Source organism: Bombus bifarius, unplaced genomic scaffold, assembly GCF_011952205.1.
Source record: "Bombus bifarius isolate JDL3187 unplaced genomic scaffold, Bbif_JDL3187 scf7180000007973, whole genome shotgun sequence".
In the NCBI taxonomy this organism is placed as follows: Eukaryota; Metazoa; Arthropoda; class Insecta; order Hymenoptera; family Apidae; genus Bombus; species Bombus bifarius.
In genome coordinates this window covers 6195242-6215856 of record NW_022884359.1, presented here as the reverse complement: position 1 = coordinate 6215856, position 20615 = coordinate 6195242, and the positions used below count along the sequence as shown (strand labels likewise).

Genomic DNA, 20615 nt, shown 5'->3' with positions numbered 1-20615 from the left:
AACTGAAGAAAAACTCTGCATGTTTGCTGCGTATGATCAATCTGAACTCGAACCGAAACATTGCAAACGAAAGATTCTCTCATTGAACCTTCGCTCTCGTGAGTTTTTTCGAGTTTCTCGATCAGGACGAAACATTGCAATTAATACAGCCGGTTGAGCGTCTCGACGAATCGAGAAATCGATGTAACAGAGCGACGAAGCTCGGAGAACAATCAGAACAATCACGTTAGACGACACCGGCAGTAAGTGTCGTGCAAATGATAAAAAGAAGCGTCCAGTGGATGGTGAGAACAATCTATCAAGACGTAACACACGTTTAAGGTTCGATGCAAACGTACGATGCGACGTCATTGGAATTTTGTGTCGAAATGATATTATAAAATTTTGCATATTTATTTGTACATTTATGATTAAATCGGCAGTTTATCAATTCATATATTTAAACATATAAAACAAATAAATATATTCGAATGCATCGAACATACATAGATGTGCAAGAATATATGAAAAATGTAGAAATATGCAGAAAACTATATGCATATGTATAAACATATAAAATATTCGATAATTCGTTATAATATTCGATAAATGGAACAAATCTTTGCTTACGTTCTATTTCCTTGGATGTGTTGGTAAAAATCTGAAATTGCATAAACATTTGCAGTTTACTAATGATACTATGCACAGAAGCGTGTCATCCGGTTATCGCAGATATAAAGTTATTGAATTATATAACGTTACTCGGAAAGGATGACAGGAACTCTCAAATCAACGTAAAATATTTATATCGATGGTGAATATTTCGCAGAAAATTATTGAAACAATTATAAACGATAATAAAATAATTAACGGTAAAATTGTCAAGCTGGTCGAATTAACGAATCTCAAATTTTTTATTACAATATTAGAGATTTATGACCGCATCGTAAGGAAGTTGATTAATTTTTTCACTGATTTAATTCTCTCTGTCATAAACTCGTGTGCATTGCATCATGAGAGATATAAATTTATCGAATCTGGTCTACATTTACCGATACAAAATCGCAAAGAAATCGCATCACTGGTACACACGAAACCTTAAATACTCGCTACAAACCAACAACGCTACATCGCATCGTTCTGAAAGCAGCTTCTTTTTTTATACGACGACTAGCTTTAATCTCTACACAGCGTGTGGAGACAAATTTTCCCTGTCATTGTCCTGTTAAATGGAACATAAAATGAGATGAGACGAGAACTGTTGTACACACCGTTGAGATACGTAGGCGTTGCTACTTAACGTGCATTTTTATTGTCGCCAGCTGCGAGGATATATTTTTAGACGATACATCCGTATTAGGCTGGCTCATATTTTCGTCTTTTGAATTTATTTCGCGCCATCCCGCGGAATCGTTGCAATTAATAAACACACAATCTGTGCCATAAATTTTGTTCCTCCACCTCGATCGGATCAAAATAATTATTTAAATGCTTATGAAATCGGTTTTATTCTTTTATCCTCAAAAAGTATTAGTTATATTAAAAGAGCTGTATCAGACAAAAGTTGTAGATCTAGACAAGACGCGTTTTATATGTTCTACTATCTTTTTTCGTACGAAATAAAGTTTTCGAAAAGAATGAAGAAAAACCAAGAAAGATCGTAAGAATTTTTTTCTAATTTTGAAAATTAAAAGACGTTGAAATCAATTTTCGTTCACGAAATAATCGAATAAATCCGATTTTATAAGCATTTAAATAATTATTTCAATGTTCAAGAGCCCAGAGGTGTGCCTATCCGTTACCCGATCGAGCTCAAATTTTGCGCAGATCATTTCTCTTTATTAATTGGATTTATTGGAATTATTATAGAGGAAGGAGAGCGAAAGAAACCTTGAATAAATTTTTCATCAAGTGTAAATAAGAATCAACCTAATCTGTATATACGCAGACATATCATACAGACATACTATATACGCAGAGTGGGACATTTTATGTAAATTTTTCGACCGGTGCCGTTTTTCCTTTTCGCGTGACAAAACGCCGCCGAATCTCGACCGAATCTCGCCTGTTTCTTTTTCATGCTTCTCGAATAAATGCGCGATACTTGTTTCATCCAGATCGAGCTTTCTTACTCTTCTACGTTCTCCCGGCACTTTTCTTTCGTGATTTTCCTGGTAGTATAGATATACGATAACCACACGTAATATTGAATACCCGATTTTTAAGGCTTGATATATTAAATTACTACATAAATTCTGTGTCCGTTGAAATACATCTAGAGATTTGATTTGCAACATCCATTTCTGCATATACTACGTTATACTTCTTTTATAAAAATTCACCGTTAAATTTGTCAGTAAAAGAAAGCACTTGTTATAATTTTGATAACCTGAAAATTATTCGAGATTTATCGTTCAAACCGTTTTACTGGAAAAAGATAACATAATATGCAAAAATATGTAGATTCAATGTACATAGAATATTCCTTAGAACAACAATTACTTAATAGATGAAACGGTCCGTTATTTAAGTAGAATTTTTCAAATTATATTTATAATAATATTAATTTGCATAAATGTCACGGTCTAATTACATTAGTACTTTAAATTGAATTTATGCATGTATGAGTAATATTCTTTTTATGTTTTACTTATAGTCGTGGAAAGCGTAAAAAGAACACTCGTTCGATGTCCATGGCGCAAAGTTAAACGCGTAAAGTTAGGCTAAGCTAAAGTAAAGTAAGTGAGTGAAGGCAAGGGAAGTTGGATTTTTATCGAAATTTGGGAAATTGGATTTTAATGAAAAACGAGCCAGATCGTAACATTTTGGTCTCTTTAATTGAAATTATAGGATCAGTTGGCGACAAACGACTCAAAGCGAACAAAAAGAATAGATCACGAGAGGATGACGTGTAAACGCATGAAAATTGGATAATGTTTTAATCCGGTTGGTATTACGTGACGCGGTGAGAAGTAATTAAAGTGGCGTTTGAATCCAATTGAAGTTATGCGCTCGCTTGTGAATCGTTAATTACATCGCGAAAATGCGTTCCTCGGAAGTTAACTTCGTGTGAGTTAGGCTAAAGTTACATGATCCCGTGAAGATATTAAGGGATGCAAGGAAGTCAAAGGGAAATTAATGTTTGGCAAATTAATGCGATATAAACGAGATAACGTAAAATAAAAATTCTTTAACTAGTGAAACGTCATATAAGAAGAAAATGTATAAATCAACGCATTAATTAATATAGGGTTTTTTTGAACGAATGGTATAATCCAGAAAAAGATACGTTTACTATGTATGAAGAAATAAATTGAAAATGTAGAGTGAACATGAATAACCATGATTTTTTACCTATACGAGATTGGATATAAATCCGAATGAAATGTTTTTCAAGTAATTCGATACGTCAATCGGAATATAAAAGAGCTATTGTTTCTATCGCTTTCTATTTCATCTATTAATACCTGCCTCTTTCTTTTTTTTTTTTTTTTTGCTTCTTTTAGGTGATAAATAAATTATATTCGAGCTTTGAACGAAACAGAAAAGTTATGTATTTTCAGCAATTTTCTCTGTGGAACATTCGGCGAACGCATTCAACAGGTGATTTAAAAAACATCATCTTCCCAGCCGTGAATTAAATGCTATCGTAACTTTTAATATTTTCCTATGAAATCAGCCGCTAAATGTCGGCTAATTAGTCGGCGGATGTAACGCGGCTTAAAACAAACGCGAACAAGCGGCTTTGTTAATAATTAATCAATTTCTCCCGCGGAGGTCGCTGGTAAAATTCTGACGCTTTACTTGCACCGCTGATTCAACCCAGTAGACAATCACTACCTGTATTTATCTCATTAATATGTAAGAGAAACGTTCAACGTTATTGATATTTAAAATGAAAATTAAACAACATCGGATGAAATATTTTTCCAATGTAATTATAACTTGAATGATCGATATACATAAATACTTAGGAGCTTTTCCATATATTTTTCAACTGAATTGCCAGTATCTAGAAAATAATCCAAGGTCGTGATTCGACGGTTGCCCGTTCCATTTCTAAAGAGTGGCCAGAAATACTTGACAAGGAAAGTGCAATATATTCGATCTATCATTTTATTTGAACCTTTCAACATCGGTAGATATCGTTATTCTGTTTATAAAAATACCATGTAAACACCTTGTTTATACAAACATAATATAAAAATATTCTGTTTATAAAAATATAAGAACTGCATGCACTCTCGTTATAAGAGAAGATGTATTCTATATCTTTCTAAACAACTTTGACATACTTCAAAACGACAGCATGTTTTTCATGAAACAATTGATCGATCGATCGATCGTTTCTCGTATTACGAGATGCTTTATTCGGAATTTCCCAACGATGTCTGGCTTTTTACTTCGTGGAAGGGACGGACGATCGCACGATGACCAGGAAGAACTTGAACGAAGAGAAAAAGAGCTTTGGTGTAACGTTCAGAGAACATATATCCAGGAGAAACGATCGATTGCGCGTGCGTTATACGTCAAGTGTAATATGTACTACGTGTATGATAAGCTGCGACGATGCGATGGTGAAACTATATGAGAGACGTATCGTGTGCGACGCTTTCTGAACTGTTGCAGCTGATCGTTTTAATCGTTTCGACAAAACAATTATACGTTGTACCTTACGTCGATTTAGACTAAAATTAACAGCGAAATTTCGATCAGATTCTCTGTCTTTATTCCACCTACGTGTTATAATTTACAGGTAACAATAAAGGTTTGCGTTGAGACACTTCGTTGCAATTGTATTTTTCTCCCTTTTCCTTCCTCTTGTTTAGCGGCAGTATGATATTATAGATTCTACACAAAGAGAGTCATAATTTTTGCTACAGCCCTTTAGATCGGATTTTTATTCCATTTTATTACTAATCATTATTATTTTATAATTACTATTTCTTTTTCCTACCGCTCGAAAATTTCGATATTTAATTTATATCAGAGAAATTAGCCTTGTGGTAATTACAAGTGTTTTACGAACATTTTTTTTTTTTCGGTATGTAATACTTTTTCAATTAGAATATTTATATGATATTAGAGGCTTAATTCATATCAGAGCATGAGTTAATGATGTTTATTAACAATTGCGAATATAATGTTTGTCTATGGTTCTCTTTATATAGGAGTTGCGTGTATAAGCATTTGTTTAATTATTCCAAAATTAGTGTGAAACATAATCTTAAACGTTAATAGACAAATTTTCTCTAATGATTAATCAAATCTGGTAAATGAAAGTCTCATTTTGTTAGACTGTAATTTTATGAAGATTTTAAAGTAGAACAACTTGTACTATTATTATTATTGATACAAATATTTAAAAAAAAAAGCACAAATTCCCTCTAATCAATTTATAATTTTGTTGTCAATAGTTAGTAGATGAGCCTTCTTTTTTCTTGTTCTAGTTTTGATGTATAATTGTTTCATTCTATAAACTTCGCACGATATCGTATTAGTTTAATAATATATTACAAGATATAATGACTACATTTCCGAATAAACTGTCTATTAAATATTCTCCTCTTGTTAGTTACTATCACAGCAAAAAGAAATTTTATTACAACGCAGATATATCAAGTTTGTAACTGAACCTATAAATATCAAATTATTCGAGTAATATTTTTATATACGTTTAAACTTGGAAACAGTGACGTAAAACTTGTTGTAAAAATAACTTTACCATTTCGAGAAGGTTATGTAAATGTTATGACAGTTTAATATCGGTTCGTGAAATTCCAGGCTGCTGGTTTTTCATTATAAAATGAATCAAGAGAGAGGTCAGAAAATGTCATCGACAATGGTGTTTTAACAAATATTTCTGAAAATATTATGTACGTGCACGTGTCTGATTTCGATGATACTACGTTGTACTTTACACCCGCCGAATTAACTACGGCTGACTTTTATTAACACGGTTACAACGATACTTGAGTCTCCGATCGTTCAAAGTTGATCTTGAGTAAGATCGTTCGAAAACGTAAAGCTTCACTGATACTGACAACTGATGGTCACGATCGATCGAACGATATTTTACTCCACGAATGCTTGAAAACAATTAATAAGTCGAAAACTCAGACGAGACTGTCTCTCAGATCGCTGAGAGACTAAACGATTCTTACCTCGCGACCGATGGAGATGACGTTGACGATACGAAAGCTCGTAAAAAACTCACCATGCTAGACTGATCGGGCGTCCAACAAGAATCCTAAAACGGAAATGTCGAAAATATGCACACTAATCGGTTTTCAACGAACGCAAGACAACGGCCAACTAGCATACTCGCTCGCTGAATGTCAACTCCAACTGCGTTTCCGAGCGACCGAAACGCGGCGAAACCATGGCGTGAAGATGGTGAGCGATACATGGACGAACGTGAGACTTCAGATTTAATTCGGTAAGAACTGCGGAAATTCTTCCCTGTGCTTAATTAGAATATTAGCTTAATTAGAATTAATTAGAAAATTTAAAGCACTGTTGCAATTGTTAAAAGAAATCGTCCTGGGTGTTAACGTCCAGACTCTAAAGTAGAGTCTTTGGTATTATTATTATTATTATTATTATTATTAGTAGTAGTAGTAGTAGTAGTAGTAGTAGTAGTAGTAGTAGTAGTAGTAGTAGTAGTGATAATAGTAGTAGTAGTAGTGATAATAGTAGTAGTAGTAGTAGTAGTAGTATTAGTAGTAGTAGTATTGTAAAGTAATTACCCACGAAAATCCCAACGTTTTTGTTTGTTCAGACGAAACACGATATTTGGTCAGATATTATCGACAACAAGTTATTTCTACCATTGTTCTTATCATTCGGTTAAAAACAGGAAAATTAAAGCGAAAGTAATTAAATGATAGGTGTATGAAAGTTTGTACGATCGGAAAGCTTTAAGAATTGAAAAATAAAATTTAGCATTTTTCGAATTTTTCCCGAGGGAACAGGCACGGAAATCTTCAAGGTTTCGCAATCTCACGATATGTGAAGTTTCCCGTGAGGTTTTTGACATTTCGCGATCCAACTACGTGCAAGTTTTGATAAGTTTCACCGCCTGACAATTTCCTGACGAATAAACTTCCTCTTCGAGTTATCGTCAACTTTTCAGCGAGTTTTGGCAGCTTACAATTTTCCAATACGATATACATATATTCGACAGTGAACATATAACACGTACAGGCGAAACGAAAGCAACTTGAATTATAAATAATTTGAAATAATGGAAATTGCTGCGGATGAAATTTTTAATAAAATTATATCGGCCAGAGAGTTTTAGTTACAAAATAAATTGCAAAATATTAACGAAGAAATTACCGATTACCTTCGAATTAGATATCTTAAAATTGATTAATCGAAAATAGTGAAGACAATTTTAACGCGAAATTACAACGATGTGTGTACGCTATAGAGTTAAAATAAAAAGCCAACATAACCGTCAAACGCAATTTTCGAATTTTTCAACGAAACTAATTTTATTTCACAGAAACTAGAAACTAGGAACAGAAGTGAATAAAGCGAGAGAAAAGCAAAGGATAAACAACTATATATGTGCTAATTGCACTTCTGACCAATAATGGCTAGCGCTCAAATCCTCCCAACACATTAGCTTGTATTTTACGATGTCGATTTCGCGGAATCAGATTTATTATTAATTAAAAATGTCCTCGGTCCGCTTCGGCGAATGTTCGTTCGGAATAAACATGAGCATTCGATCAAGATTAAAGAGCAAGAGTGGCCGCGATAAAACCGCGTGTTTATCGGCCGACATGCTCGTAGTACACGAGCCTCCGTCCGCTTGAAACGCAACCCTAAATTTAGGGGTTGAACCGGTGCAAATTTTAATTTTAATATCACGACGCTATTTTAAGCCGATTATCGATCAGCCGTCGGTCTTACCAGGGTAAAACTTCGACTGGAAACTTTCGTTCATCCCTCTCCTTGTTCCTTGTGAGATTTCGTTCGTCGTGTTGCGATAAGAAACGAGGAAGACGAGTTTTTAACATTTTCGAGTGATTGATCGAATTGATAAAATTCCTACCGCGTTTATGTGAACGATCCTTCCTTCCCCTTTGATAATTATGGTATTTTTGGCCATGAATTTCGTAACTTCTATAATTTTGGTAATTTCGGTAATTTTGTAGTTAATTTGGGAACTTGTGTAATTTTCGACATTTCGCGGTGAGTATGTAATCAGTTTGGAAACTCCTGTAATTTCGTCGAATTAGTTTGATAATTCCTGTAATCCTGAAAATTTCGGTATCTTCGTAAGTAATTTAGTAATTTGTTAATTTTCCTGGTTCCCGTAATTAATTCACTCATTTTGCTGATGTTTCGTTATTAATTTAATAATTTCTCGATTACTTGGTAAGGAGTCATTTTTTTCATCAAATCTTATTTTCCGAACATGTAATAAATCGAAAGGATGGCAAAGTGACTACATATAAAGTGTAATTATAACAAGTATTTAAAAGTAATTAAAAAGTAATTTAAAAGAGTATAATTATAAAGACAAGTAACGGTGGATTATGAAAGATGCGATTAAAAGACCTAAACAGTAGTTGTACCATAAATTTAAATTAACACGGATTAAAGTATAGGTTAAATATATATGTAGATATGGTAATAACAATTTTTATTAAATAAATATCCTACCGAAGTTGGTGACGATAATATTTTTCAGAGAAGGAGTTTGATACTTGAATAAAACGCTTTTTAATGGGATACTTTTTATAGACACAACTTTTAACGACAGTTGAGATGTATATTTAACGATACTTTAATAGAAAGTTATGACGTATTTAGAAGAAATTTTATACGAGGATGTAGTTTTTTTCTAAACGGACAGTTCCTCGTTAACAGTTAACAAGTCTTTAAAAAAGAATCATAAACTACATAACAAGAAATTTTATTAGCATGTTCTATGCCCTTTCGTCATACTTCGTTCGTAAATTAATGTTCCGCTTTAAAAAATTAGAGTAGTTTCTCTGTTTCCAAGTAATTCGTCGATATTAAAACGATTTCTTGAAGTCATCATTTTGCTAATCGCAAATTCGTCGAAAAATTGCAAATTTCGCCTATATATACATCTATATTTATGAATTGTTATTTCTTTATTCCTTTTATCATCTTCATTTGCAGAATTTTATTCTGATATTTCTCCAGTTTTGAATATTAATCTTGCTTAAAATGTGAAAAATTATAAAGAAATTCTACTTTTACAAGTTATTCATCCTTAGACAATTCCTTAAATCCACTTAACAGAATCCACGTCGTAAAGGAATCTCAATACGTTGAAATAATCCTGATTGTTCGAGAGCGAGGAAAAAGCATTTTCTCATTGCCTGCATTAAAATGAACTTTCCTGCAACGTTCTTTGAACGGTAGTTGTTTCGCGAAACTGCACAACGGCGCTAGCCGAAAGGAACGATTACGCTTCAGGAAGAGATACAATGTAAATTTTGTTTGCTAGCGAATGTAAATGGTGGCGTTACTCGGAAATTCACTTAGCCAGGCTGCTTCTACACTGGTGTGCATCGAATTTAATATTTAACGAGGCATTACGTGTACTTGTTCGAATTCAGATCTAATCTTCACCGTGTCTCGGAGAACCGTATTCGATACTGAGCTAAGATATACCTTATTTTCCTCTTCTTCCTAGGTAAAGTACATCGCTTGATAGGAGTTTACATATTTTTATCCTTTCTAGGAATTTATTATAAGTTAAAAGAAACTAATCATTTTTTTATATTTCAATATATCGCGTTATTTATTTAGAACTTGTGTTTACAAATATTAAAATCTTAACTGTACGTGTTCGTAAATATCGAAGAATATTTTTCAACGCTAAGGAAAGTAACATCTATGCGTTTTGTATATATAATTTCATTTAATATTCTCAAAAAGAAACTTATTTTAAAATTTCAAAGAGAGAGATCGTTTCTAATTTTTCAGTTTATATATTTATTTGAAATACATCAACGGATATTACACAAGACATACGGTATAAGAAATATTCTGAAACAAATTCTCGAAACGAGATTGAAGAATGTCGATAACAACTAGAAAGTATAATTAAGAATTACTTTTAGCTTCTAATATAAATCCTTGAAGTCTTACAATCTTTTATGTTAATATTATAAAAGGATGAAAGGTTAAAAAAGAGTGAATGAATCTGTAATGTTTCATGGAACGTGCTAAAACACGCTAAATTTTTAAGATCTTTAACAAAAATTCAAAGATATCACCTTTTACGCTAATTATAAAAACAGCGAGAGATTGAAGTACAAGTAAGAATATAAAAAGTAAAAAATCTGCAATTTGTAACGAATACAATTTTTTACGAAATACAGGAAGAAAGTCTTTTCAATGAGATGAAAGGCGTGAAGATAGATTTGTAAAGTTTTTTAAAGCTTCTCTTAAGTGATAAAGTCGTAAAATAGGATATATAATGTCTGACATAAAAATGTTTTTTGAAATTTAATGAAAGATTCTTTATACGGTGTATATGTAAGATAGAAAATAGAAGCTGTCGCGAGAAAATTCAATTCGCCATATTCGTTTTAGAAATATAAATTTACATAAAAATCCGTAGTCCACTGATGACCTCCGATGTTGAAGCGACGTTAAAACCAAAACCAAAAAGAAAAAAGGAGAAAGAATAAATAAATTTGTCAATTAGGTTTGTTTCACGGAGATATCGACACTGGAAGCCCGAATTCGAGTTTCTCTCTTATCGCCAATCTTTCCCGAGATCAGTTAACCGAGAAAAGACCAATTGTAACGAACAGCCGCCTCCATCCCAGTTGAAACGGTACGGCGTGTCCACGATTTCCGGTCGTGGGTGTGCAACTTGGGCCAAAGAGTTTTCGTTTCCGGTGCGGTCCTGCGGCGTTTCGCATAAATCGATACGGTGACCAGATAAGCCAAAGGCAGCCAAGTTGAAGGGTCGGATTCACGAACACAGGGCGGCTGCAAAGCCACCCCCGCGTGTCGTTTCGTTATCTGACGCTTAATTACAGTCCACCGAACTGTCGTTCCGCCCCTTCGACTAAGTTAAATTCGGGTCTCGCGTTCCGCCATGAAAGGGCGACCGTGTGAGTTTGTAAAAATAGAGGGTAGCGTTATCCGGCGCTTAGGGGCGGAATCAATGGGAAAACGACGTGCAATTAAGGTGTATTTTAAAATTCTTCCCGACTTTACAGAAGATAGTATTCATTGATGGTAATGGAACCGTATAGATCGACGAAGATTGGTTAATTTGATCGACAGATTAGAAGAAATTAACACTTTATCGACGATTCGTTTTTATTCTGATCAATGATTTTTTTTTTTTCTTTAATTCTTCAGAATTAAATGAATTGATTGTTTGATTTGAGTGATTGAAAAATTCTAAATTCTAAATTCTATCTAAATTCTAAATTCTATCTAAATTCTAAATTCTATCGATTTTTTTGTTAGGTTTTCAAGATTATGAGAAACGTTTTCTATTGCCAATTCTTCGTCCCTTGTTATAGCTACAATTAAACGCTCTGCTAAATTTAAAATGAAACGAGGGATACGTCAACGTCACTCAAGAGCTCCGTGTTTATCTGTAACGACTAATTGATAGATAATTAATTATGAAAATTTGGACAATATACTTTGAGAGAGGAAAGTTTTATTTTGTAAAACTTTATTCACATTTTTACAAAAATATTTTTGTTTCAAAAAAGTGTGAAGATTGGAAAATCTGACAGACAAATTTTAAGAGTATTTCATTAATAATCGAAACGCTAAGACGATGCGATTCGGAGAGTATTTAACAATAAGCGTGTAGAAATTAAATAGAATTAATATTTATTCCGCACCTTTGTTTGTTTAACAACTCTTTAGTTCTAACAAATATTATTACTATATACAGTACGTTAATCTAATTTGCAAGAAATATCGATAAACCGTGTTTCCCTAATTTTCTAACCTTTGACACTGATACATCAATATTTAATAATCATCGAGCCTCCTACGAAACAAAATGTCAATGAAGCATAAATCTTCCAATTGACATAAGTAGATCGATCTTACGAAATCACACAGCTAAATATAGCATTTACATTATAGCTTCCTTTTAGGAAAAAAGCTCCACCAGATAGGGCACATCTATCCGCGATATTACAAAATAATATATTTATAACCACATACGTATAATATATTTAGGTACACGGTAAAGATTGATAATTTCATTGTTAAAATAATAAAAAAAAAAAACAGTGGAAAATGTATTTAATACTTTACAGTAATATTAATTACGGCATTCGCTTGTTAAGTTTCTTATTAAATATACAGTAACTAGTCCATTTAAACACACACAAAAAATGTAATATTTTTCTTTGTCCTAAATACAGCCACGACTCATAGAAACGTCAAAATAAATTTCTATGATTCTGTCCCTTTGCGACAACCCGTTTCCTATGACTTTCATTTCCCTCATAATGAAACCAAGAAACCCTTTATATATGAAAGTTTCTTACGTTTCGTCGTTCTCGCTAGGTCTAGCTAACGTGAAATCCAAGATCTCGTCGGATGTTAAAAATCGAACGTCGCTGTCCTCCGAAAGCGCTGATCCATTCGTTCCACGTTTGTATGTTTTTCTTCGTCTGAGAATGATGATCGCGACCATTAGCGAGATGAATACTCCCGTCATGATTCCAACCACCACAGCGATAATCCCTGACAAGCTGAATTTCGAACTTCGTTTCTTCTCTAAATCTTGTCTCTTTACGTCCAAATCTGCCGAAAAGAACGCTCATTTTGATTATCGTTAAACCTTCTCTTTATTTTATTGATTTTTGAAAAGATAATTTCTAATCTCGATTCGGGATACTTTTGATTTACTTTGGCAAACCCTCGTTTCACTAATAAACAGATAGAACAAAATATACCGACAGTCAAACTACGATTTCTTCAAACAACTAAATACCCGAATTAAATAATTATTAGAACATGTATATATATTTATAAGAAACTTAAATGTATAAGTGTAAACAAAAATATAATATAAATAAATATAATACAAAAATATACAATAAACTATTCGTAGTAATATTCAAAATCGAATATAATTTAAAATTAATTACGTTCACAAAGATATAGATTTGCATAGAAATCCACGATCTAATAATTATTATATAACAAAAAATGAAAGAAAGCTCACAGTGACCAACGCATACACAAAACACGAACAAACCAACGACTCTGATCAAACCATCGTGGTACGATAAAACTGAAACACAATGCAAGGTTCAAACACAGTCGTTACTGAGCCAACTTTCTCAATTCCTCCCTCTCTGTCACGAAAATCAAAAATCCATTCAAATTTTCAGACAAAAGGAACTCGTTGCTCAATGAGACACTAGTGAAACTTTCATAATGAAACATGAACAGAATTCGTGTTACCAAGTATCTCGTTCTCCGAAGTGTATCTCTCAGTGACGATCGTGGTGGACCGAACAATCGGTGTCTCCGTACTTTTCGTTGGTTTTTCAATTTTCCGCCTTGTCGTGGTCGAAATTGCCATCATCGTGGTGCTCGTCGACGACCTCAATGTGACAGGATCGATATCATCCTTTGGATTTATCGAGAAACCTGTCCTCACTGTCGCCATATCGATCACTGTGCTCTTTTCCGCAGGTGGAACCGAAACTGCCGCCCCTTCGTGATTCGGAATCGTAGATTGCTCGATAGTCGTGGTCGCTTCATCGGTGTACGCTACGAATTAAAAGGCTCACGTTAGAGTAAACACGAAAGAGCAGCTTAATTGCAATCTGAATCAATTCGTTAAAATGAGGGAATTTTTTTTAATCCATTCGAAACCGATGACACACAACAACGAACAGCAGAAAGTTTAAAGTTTGCTGATTAGTTACATAATCGTGCATAATGATTTATACTGTTCAATATCGTACTGCGTAGTAAGCAAAATTTTGACACAATTAATAATTAAATTCGATCGATCAATCATAATTATTATATAGCTGAAATAATCCTTATTTCGCTCTAAATTCAAATAATCCTTTTAGAAACCTTAACAGAGAAACCTATTTTGAAATAAACCTCACAGATCTTTACTATTTAACATTCTGTTATAGAGTAAAGCAAATTTTGATTTATGATTAGTTAGTAATTAAGTAACGTTGATATTAATCTTGATTATTCGTCCAAATATTGATTAAATAATTTGTTACGCGATATTGTGATCGTCGTGATTAAAATAACCCTTATTTTGTTCTAAGTAGAAAAGAATAAGGAAACTGGAAGAAAAATTAAACTTTTGAAAATCATAGTAGTTTAGCATACTAACCCAGAATACAATATTCTGCGTAATCCGGACAGCAGAGTGACTGTTCTTCGCAATCGAGGGTGCAGAGGCAGATTTCCGTTGGCGTGGGTGGTATCGAAGTTGTAAAATTGTATGTCAAACTATTTTTACATCTTCCGCGACAAGTTTGCTGCGCGTTCACCAGTTCGATTTGATCTAGAAACCGTTTGTTTCAAATTATCAGATATAGAGGTCAGAGGGAAAAAATTAACGTTATATTTTTCGTGTTCTATGTCGTAGAAGAACAATTTTTAAACTCAAAGTGCTGTCGATCCCCTTCGTATTTACGAAACTATCTTTTGACATTCGAATTAGATATATCTATTTTTATCATTCTCTCAAAGATACGTATATGTATATTAACGATAGATTAACGATAGATTAAATAAATTAGTAAATTAAATTGCAATATTAAGTTATGACATTGATTAAAAATAAAAATGTATTATAAAAATTATCGCTAACGTAGAAAGAAATAATGGTAAGGCAAAAAGCTTTCTTTCCCATTTCATAAGAAATACTTGGTATACTTCCCTTCAATTTTCGATATTTATGCAAAGAATCGATATTTATCGACAGATGTTTTAAATATCTCATTTCGCGTTCATTTCATATTACACAAGTTTCTCGCTCTTTGTTGTAAATATTCGTTTTATTCCATAGCTCGTCATCTGCACACGTGCCAACTCCCACAAACGTTAAATGTATTTACATTTACCTAAGTATAATTATTAAAGCTAGTCTGCGCTGTGAAACAATTTATGTACATCGCCTGTATTCGCAATAAGCCAAGCGTTGATACGCGATTTCATTACGTTCTACTACTTCCGCAACTTGCCGCGTTTCTCGCCCCCGTTTTCGTCTGCTATTGTATTATACCAGCGTTTTAATTAGAAAATAACTCAAAAACGAACGAGCAACGAATTAACATCACCACGGGACATCTTCTCGTCGTGGAAAGAAAAAATTCCATTTCTACGAATATTACCATCGTTGCTCTCGGTGACCCCCTCGGTCTCGGTTTTACTGTCGTTTCGACACTTGTCACCCTGCAAAATGGCCACATCGTCTACGGCGATGTCGCTCACGTAGCTACTCCCTCGTACACCCTCGATTATAATCTGAGAAGGAGAAAATGGGAGACCGTGAAGAAAATGAAATCGACGATTGTTTCATATCGCGTATTTCGTTGCTTCACCTGGAAACCCTTTTTAGCCTTGGGGAAATTGAAAATGCCGTGCAGCCATTGGTTTCCTTGGTTTCCTTCTTTGCTGAACATTAATCGCGGTAGAAGATCGTTTTCTTGTTTGAAGTATATGTTTAGAGCTCCCACTGTGGCGCCAAACATATGGTACCTGCAATTTTGTTGTTTTTTTTTTTTTTTAAATAAAAAATGCTTACTCTCTGCAAATATTGATGGAAAAGAAAAAGTGACGTTAGTCCTAGTACTATTATTAGCAATTACTAGTATTATTAGCTAGTTATAATAACTACTATTATTAGCAAAAACTAGTCCCACTATTAGCAATTAAACAATTTCTTAAACGTAAAGTAGATGCAAGAGAATTTCTGCTTTCGATCGTATGCCGACATTCTCCTTAAGACGTTTGATAGTCTTTCTATTTATTAAATTAAATAATATATTTTTGAAATACTCTTCGAATCTATAATAAGTGAGACATAATAAAATAAATGAAATGTATCAAATAAATGAGACACGTGAGAAAAATATGGCAACCTTGGTCGATTTTTTCCTTAATTGTTAACCAATTATTAATCAAAATGGAATATTGTAATTATTATAATCTGTTTTAAGCGTGTCCAACGATATAGACCTTGAAGAATATTCTGTATAATGGAATGGAAAACGATATACCTAGAAACATGGCTTCAATTTTTGATCTTATGCTTCAGGATTCAATAATTGAATTAAAAATGAAAATTGAATTATAACATTACTGAAACGAAAAATAAACAACATTTTCACTGTTTGATAAGAAACGACGGAAAAGAAAGATTCAACGAAATCATCATTTTCATAATATTATAGATTATGGTCGCAGGCAATTTATATTTTAATCGCAATTATTCATCGCGATAAGATATTAAATTTAAGACTTCTGAAGATTGATGCGGGACGAAGGATTAAAAGCTTCGACGTAGTAATTCAATCAAATTTTCAATAATCAAGTTTCAAATTAATAATTGAATTTCAAATTTTGTTACGCGCGCAGCAACTTAAATCCTGTTTCAAGACCTGTCGTATTAATAATTTGTTTAATAATTCCAAGTGACTAGCTAATTAACAATCAAACTAAGGGCTGTTACATTTAACAAGAGACACCTGTCGTATCTTTAATTAGAAAATGTCAAATTCACTAGCTGCAAAATTTGTCTTTTACATCAATAGTCATTTTTATTAAAAAGAAGAAAACTTTGATTGTACGAGTGTTAGTTACCAGAATGAGAAACAGCCAGAATCCGTGTACGATGCATTGTAAATGGGAGAAATGATCCTTGCGGTATCGTTTATCAGTCGACCAGTGGCTTCGATGTACAAGTAATAACCTGACAAGAGGAGCAGTTAAAATTTATATAATGACGAGCAAAAGTATTTGTATCAGCTAAATCGTACAATTCTGAATTTGATAAAAATCGCGAGTCTTTGTTAAAACAGTTGTAGATGTCAATTTTGCTTATGTAAAAATGAAATAAATTACCATCATTCCCTGCTCCTAATGTGTGGTCGTGAGATGGTCCAGTTCCAATGTGATGACTTGTAGTCTCGAAATTATGTCGCTGCCAATCGAAATCGTGCTGGGGATCTTGTTCCCACCAACAAAGATCCGGTTTCTCGAAATCGCACTCCGTCGGAGGAGAAGCGGTAGTGTCTAATTAAAAATTAAATGCCTTTTAACGTGTATATTTCGTTTTCGAGGAAAAATTATCAATACCTCGACAATAAGGCACTGTGCCATTCCACTGTTTTCCATTGCAATAAATCTCGGGCGAACCAATTAATGCGTGTCCAGGCTCGCAAAAGTATAATAATATCGCACCATTGTATTTAGGTGCCATCAACGCGTGTTCTGGTACTGGTGGTACAGGACACTCTGCATCTGTTAAAACAGCAATAACAAGTATGAGAAGAACTTCAGAATGTTAATTAACTATTGCCAATTACTATTGAGCACAACAAAAGATTGTAACGTATAATAAGGAAAAAAATATTTTGATTTATTTTATCAATCGAAAATAACGTTTGAATGTTATCGTGATAACTAAAGAATATATTTGAAAATTATATATAAAATGATTGATTATTTATTCTTTAAGTTTCTATGATGCAATCAACATTTCGGTAAGAAAGCAGTCGGTCGAGATTAAAGAATCGTGAAATTAAAGAAAAATGTTTCTCGATATGATTGAACAAAGTGATATTTAATTATAATATTTGTTGAAAGAACGCTTAAAATGAAAATGATTAGATATTAACAGACTATTAATTGCTTTAATTGGAATTAAAAGAGTACTAATTGGATCTTATATAAAATTAAATTCCCAGAATTCTGCTATTACTTTCTTTCCATTTTTATTTTACTTCCTCGTTTCACTCTACTTTTAATCTGCCCTCTGGTCGTATTACGGAGAAGATTTTGAAATTTCAGTTTCATCTAATCGCGTTAATCTTTCAATTACCTTCCCCAGAATAGAAAATAGAGACATGACAAGATACAACTCTATTGAAATACGTTATTAAAAAGAGGTAAGGTAAAACAATTTCTAAAATGGAGAAGATCCCACTAAAAAAAAAAAGCAAAGACGACCGACAGATCATGAGAAAACGTTTTCTTCATTTCAATTTTCTTCATTTTCAAAATGGTAAGTAGTGTATCTTAACTAAGATGGACAACATCGACTTATAGATAGTTCTTCACAAAACTTGTCGATTATTTTAACGATTCTTCTTCTAGAAAATTCAACGCGGAACGTCTTTCAGTTTACTTCAAAATAATTTTCTTTCAGATAATTTTAATGGACGCGGCTCGGATTCATCGAAGATATACACAGCCGGAGGAGCGTGAAATTTAATCACGTTAAAAGCACAACGTTATCCTCGGCACAAAGTTAACAAAGTGCATTTTAACTGAAATCCATTTTATAGTTTTATCAAGTGCGATTAGAAAGCCGTGCTTACTGACGCATACGGGCGTAGGTGTATCCCATTGGCCTCGAAAACAAGTTGCATACTTGTTACCTACGAGAGTGAAACCCTCGTAACAACTGAATCTGATGATTCTTCCCCTGGCCCTCTGTCGGACTCTGCCATTCGGCAGCCTCACCGGGGGACATCTGGTTGTACCTTGAAATCAGAAATCGAATTATATAGATCGTTCGTATAAAACACGTTCCACGAAGGATGTGCCATCAAATTTTATAACAAAGACCTAGACAGCACACGACGTCTTATGGATGTCCATTTTTGCGTCCATTTTAACTAGATTTACTCCTCTTGTCTTTTTTTTTTCTTTTTCTTTTACAAACCTTACGATATGTGATATAATCTCTTGAGGTATGGTAGAAAAGAGGAAAACGGAAATTGACACTTAGAAAAAGAAAATATTACGAACGAAGTACTTCTGATTTATTCTGATATACAAATTATTGAATATTCAACATTGGCCTTTGTTGGTAATAATAATCCTCGATAAATGGCGCGCGCGTAATTTTCAATATTATACAAAGGGGGATTGAAATCGATAGGCCGGGTGAAATTGGATTTGAATTCCTGTTCAACGAGGAAACCTATCGTCTCGTTTCTTCGTCTTGCGAAGATTGTCATCAGATAACGATAGCAAGTATGTACTTTCAGTCAACAGTAATCTTTAGAAGTAAGTCACGGAAAGATTCGAAATTTTATAATCAACGAAACGTAAGAATAAACGGAATAATATGTAATCTGTATGCGGTCGAGTGTTCTTTGATTTTATAAATGACTATAATACGATACAGGTTAGATAAAAGTCTCTGTTAAAAATGATGAGAAATGGAAACGAGGAAAGAGCATCGTTATTTTCCAATCGAATATTGCAACCGTCGCATCGGTTAATCTGCTTACAAAGTGGAATCTCGTTACTTCTTCATTCGTGCAAACAAAATGAAGAAAATGACACGGACTGTAAAATTGTATAACAAGGTTTGATCTCTCCCACGTTCTGCAAAAACATTATAATTATTGGAATATCTGCGAGCAATAATAAAATACAAATAAAAATCTGGTTTTATCTTTCCTTCTTGTTTATTAGATTGTATTAATACTTATGTGAAATGTTCGTTCCGTTTAAGCGAATTTTTTGGAGGTTTTTTGCCTAGTTTGCATTCAATATGCTCTACATAAAGTTAAATTCCAATTTATGACTTTTTAATTTTGTGTTTTCTTCAGTAGAAGCAGTGTACCGCGTCAATTCTTTTAACAGTACTATTTTATTATAAACAATCAATCCCATAAAAGTCTTCGTAAGAGAAAATCGTTACTTACCAGTCGGACGCGTCGGAAAATAGCAAACGATGTACTGCACCAAGAAGACTAACAGAAGCGGCGCTGTGCAGAATATCTTCATTATGAGAACGCTGGCTTTTCAAGAAGGCTATTCACCGTACTCATAACTCATGAATTATATCCAAGAAAACGCGTCCTTTCTTAGCACAGCTACGTTTTTTTGTTTACCTAAATTATCATGCACACATCAACAGGAACACCACCAAAAAAGAAAAAGGAAGAAGTTGAATGGCGAACAGTGAACCGTGCGAAGAACGATCGAAGTATAAAAGCAAAGAATGTTAAGACGACACGCACTGGACGAGGAATAAAAAGTAAAATCGGTTGCTGATCGTTCTGCATCTATGAATGGAACAGGGATGCCACGTTTCGGGGGTTATTCCGCTCCGAATGGAAGGCGGGAACGTTACTTCCGTCGACACGCTGCTGCGATAATGTTCTATCTGCTTCCGGTCAGCGTTATCGGCATCGAACATTGCCAGGCCTTGAAGAGAATTCCTACAAATTGCATTTTGCGCCACAGATAAATGAATTCCGAGGGAAGAGAAACACTGACCGCCTCTGATTAGATCACGTCCTGGCGCCAGGATTCTTTTTGTTTTTCTTGAATCGACGCAACAGACGTATCTTCAACCCCATCGGAAGGGTGTTTTTCATAGATTTTTGTGACCTCAACGTTTGCGGACGGAAGATCAT

At 33.7% G+C, this 20615-nt stretch overlaps 1 protein-coding gene across 1 annotated transcript; it reads right to left on the bottom strand.

Moving 5' to 3' along the window:
- Positions 1-11642: 11642 nt before the first annotated feature.
- LOC117216785 lies at positions 11643-20314 on the bottom strand. The gene is made up of 10 exons (XM_033463799.1): positions 19899-20314; positions 18558-18722; positions 17314-17478; positions 17080-17250; positions 16819-16927; positions 15558-15714; positions 15348-15480; positions 14342-14515; positions 13438-13749; positions 11643-12771 (listed from the first exon to the last, which is right to left on the bottom strand). Exons 1-10 carry the CDS (start codon positions 19978-19980, stop codon positions 12509-12511), a joined length of 1731 nt encoding a protein of 576 aa, XP_033319690.1. The 5' UTR covers positions 19981-20314; the 3' UTR covers positions 11643-12508.
- Between the last annotated feature and the right edge of the window lie 301 nt (positions 20315-20615).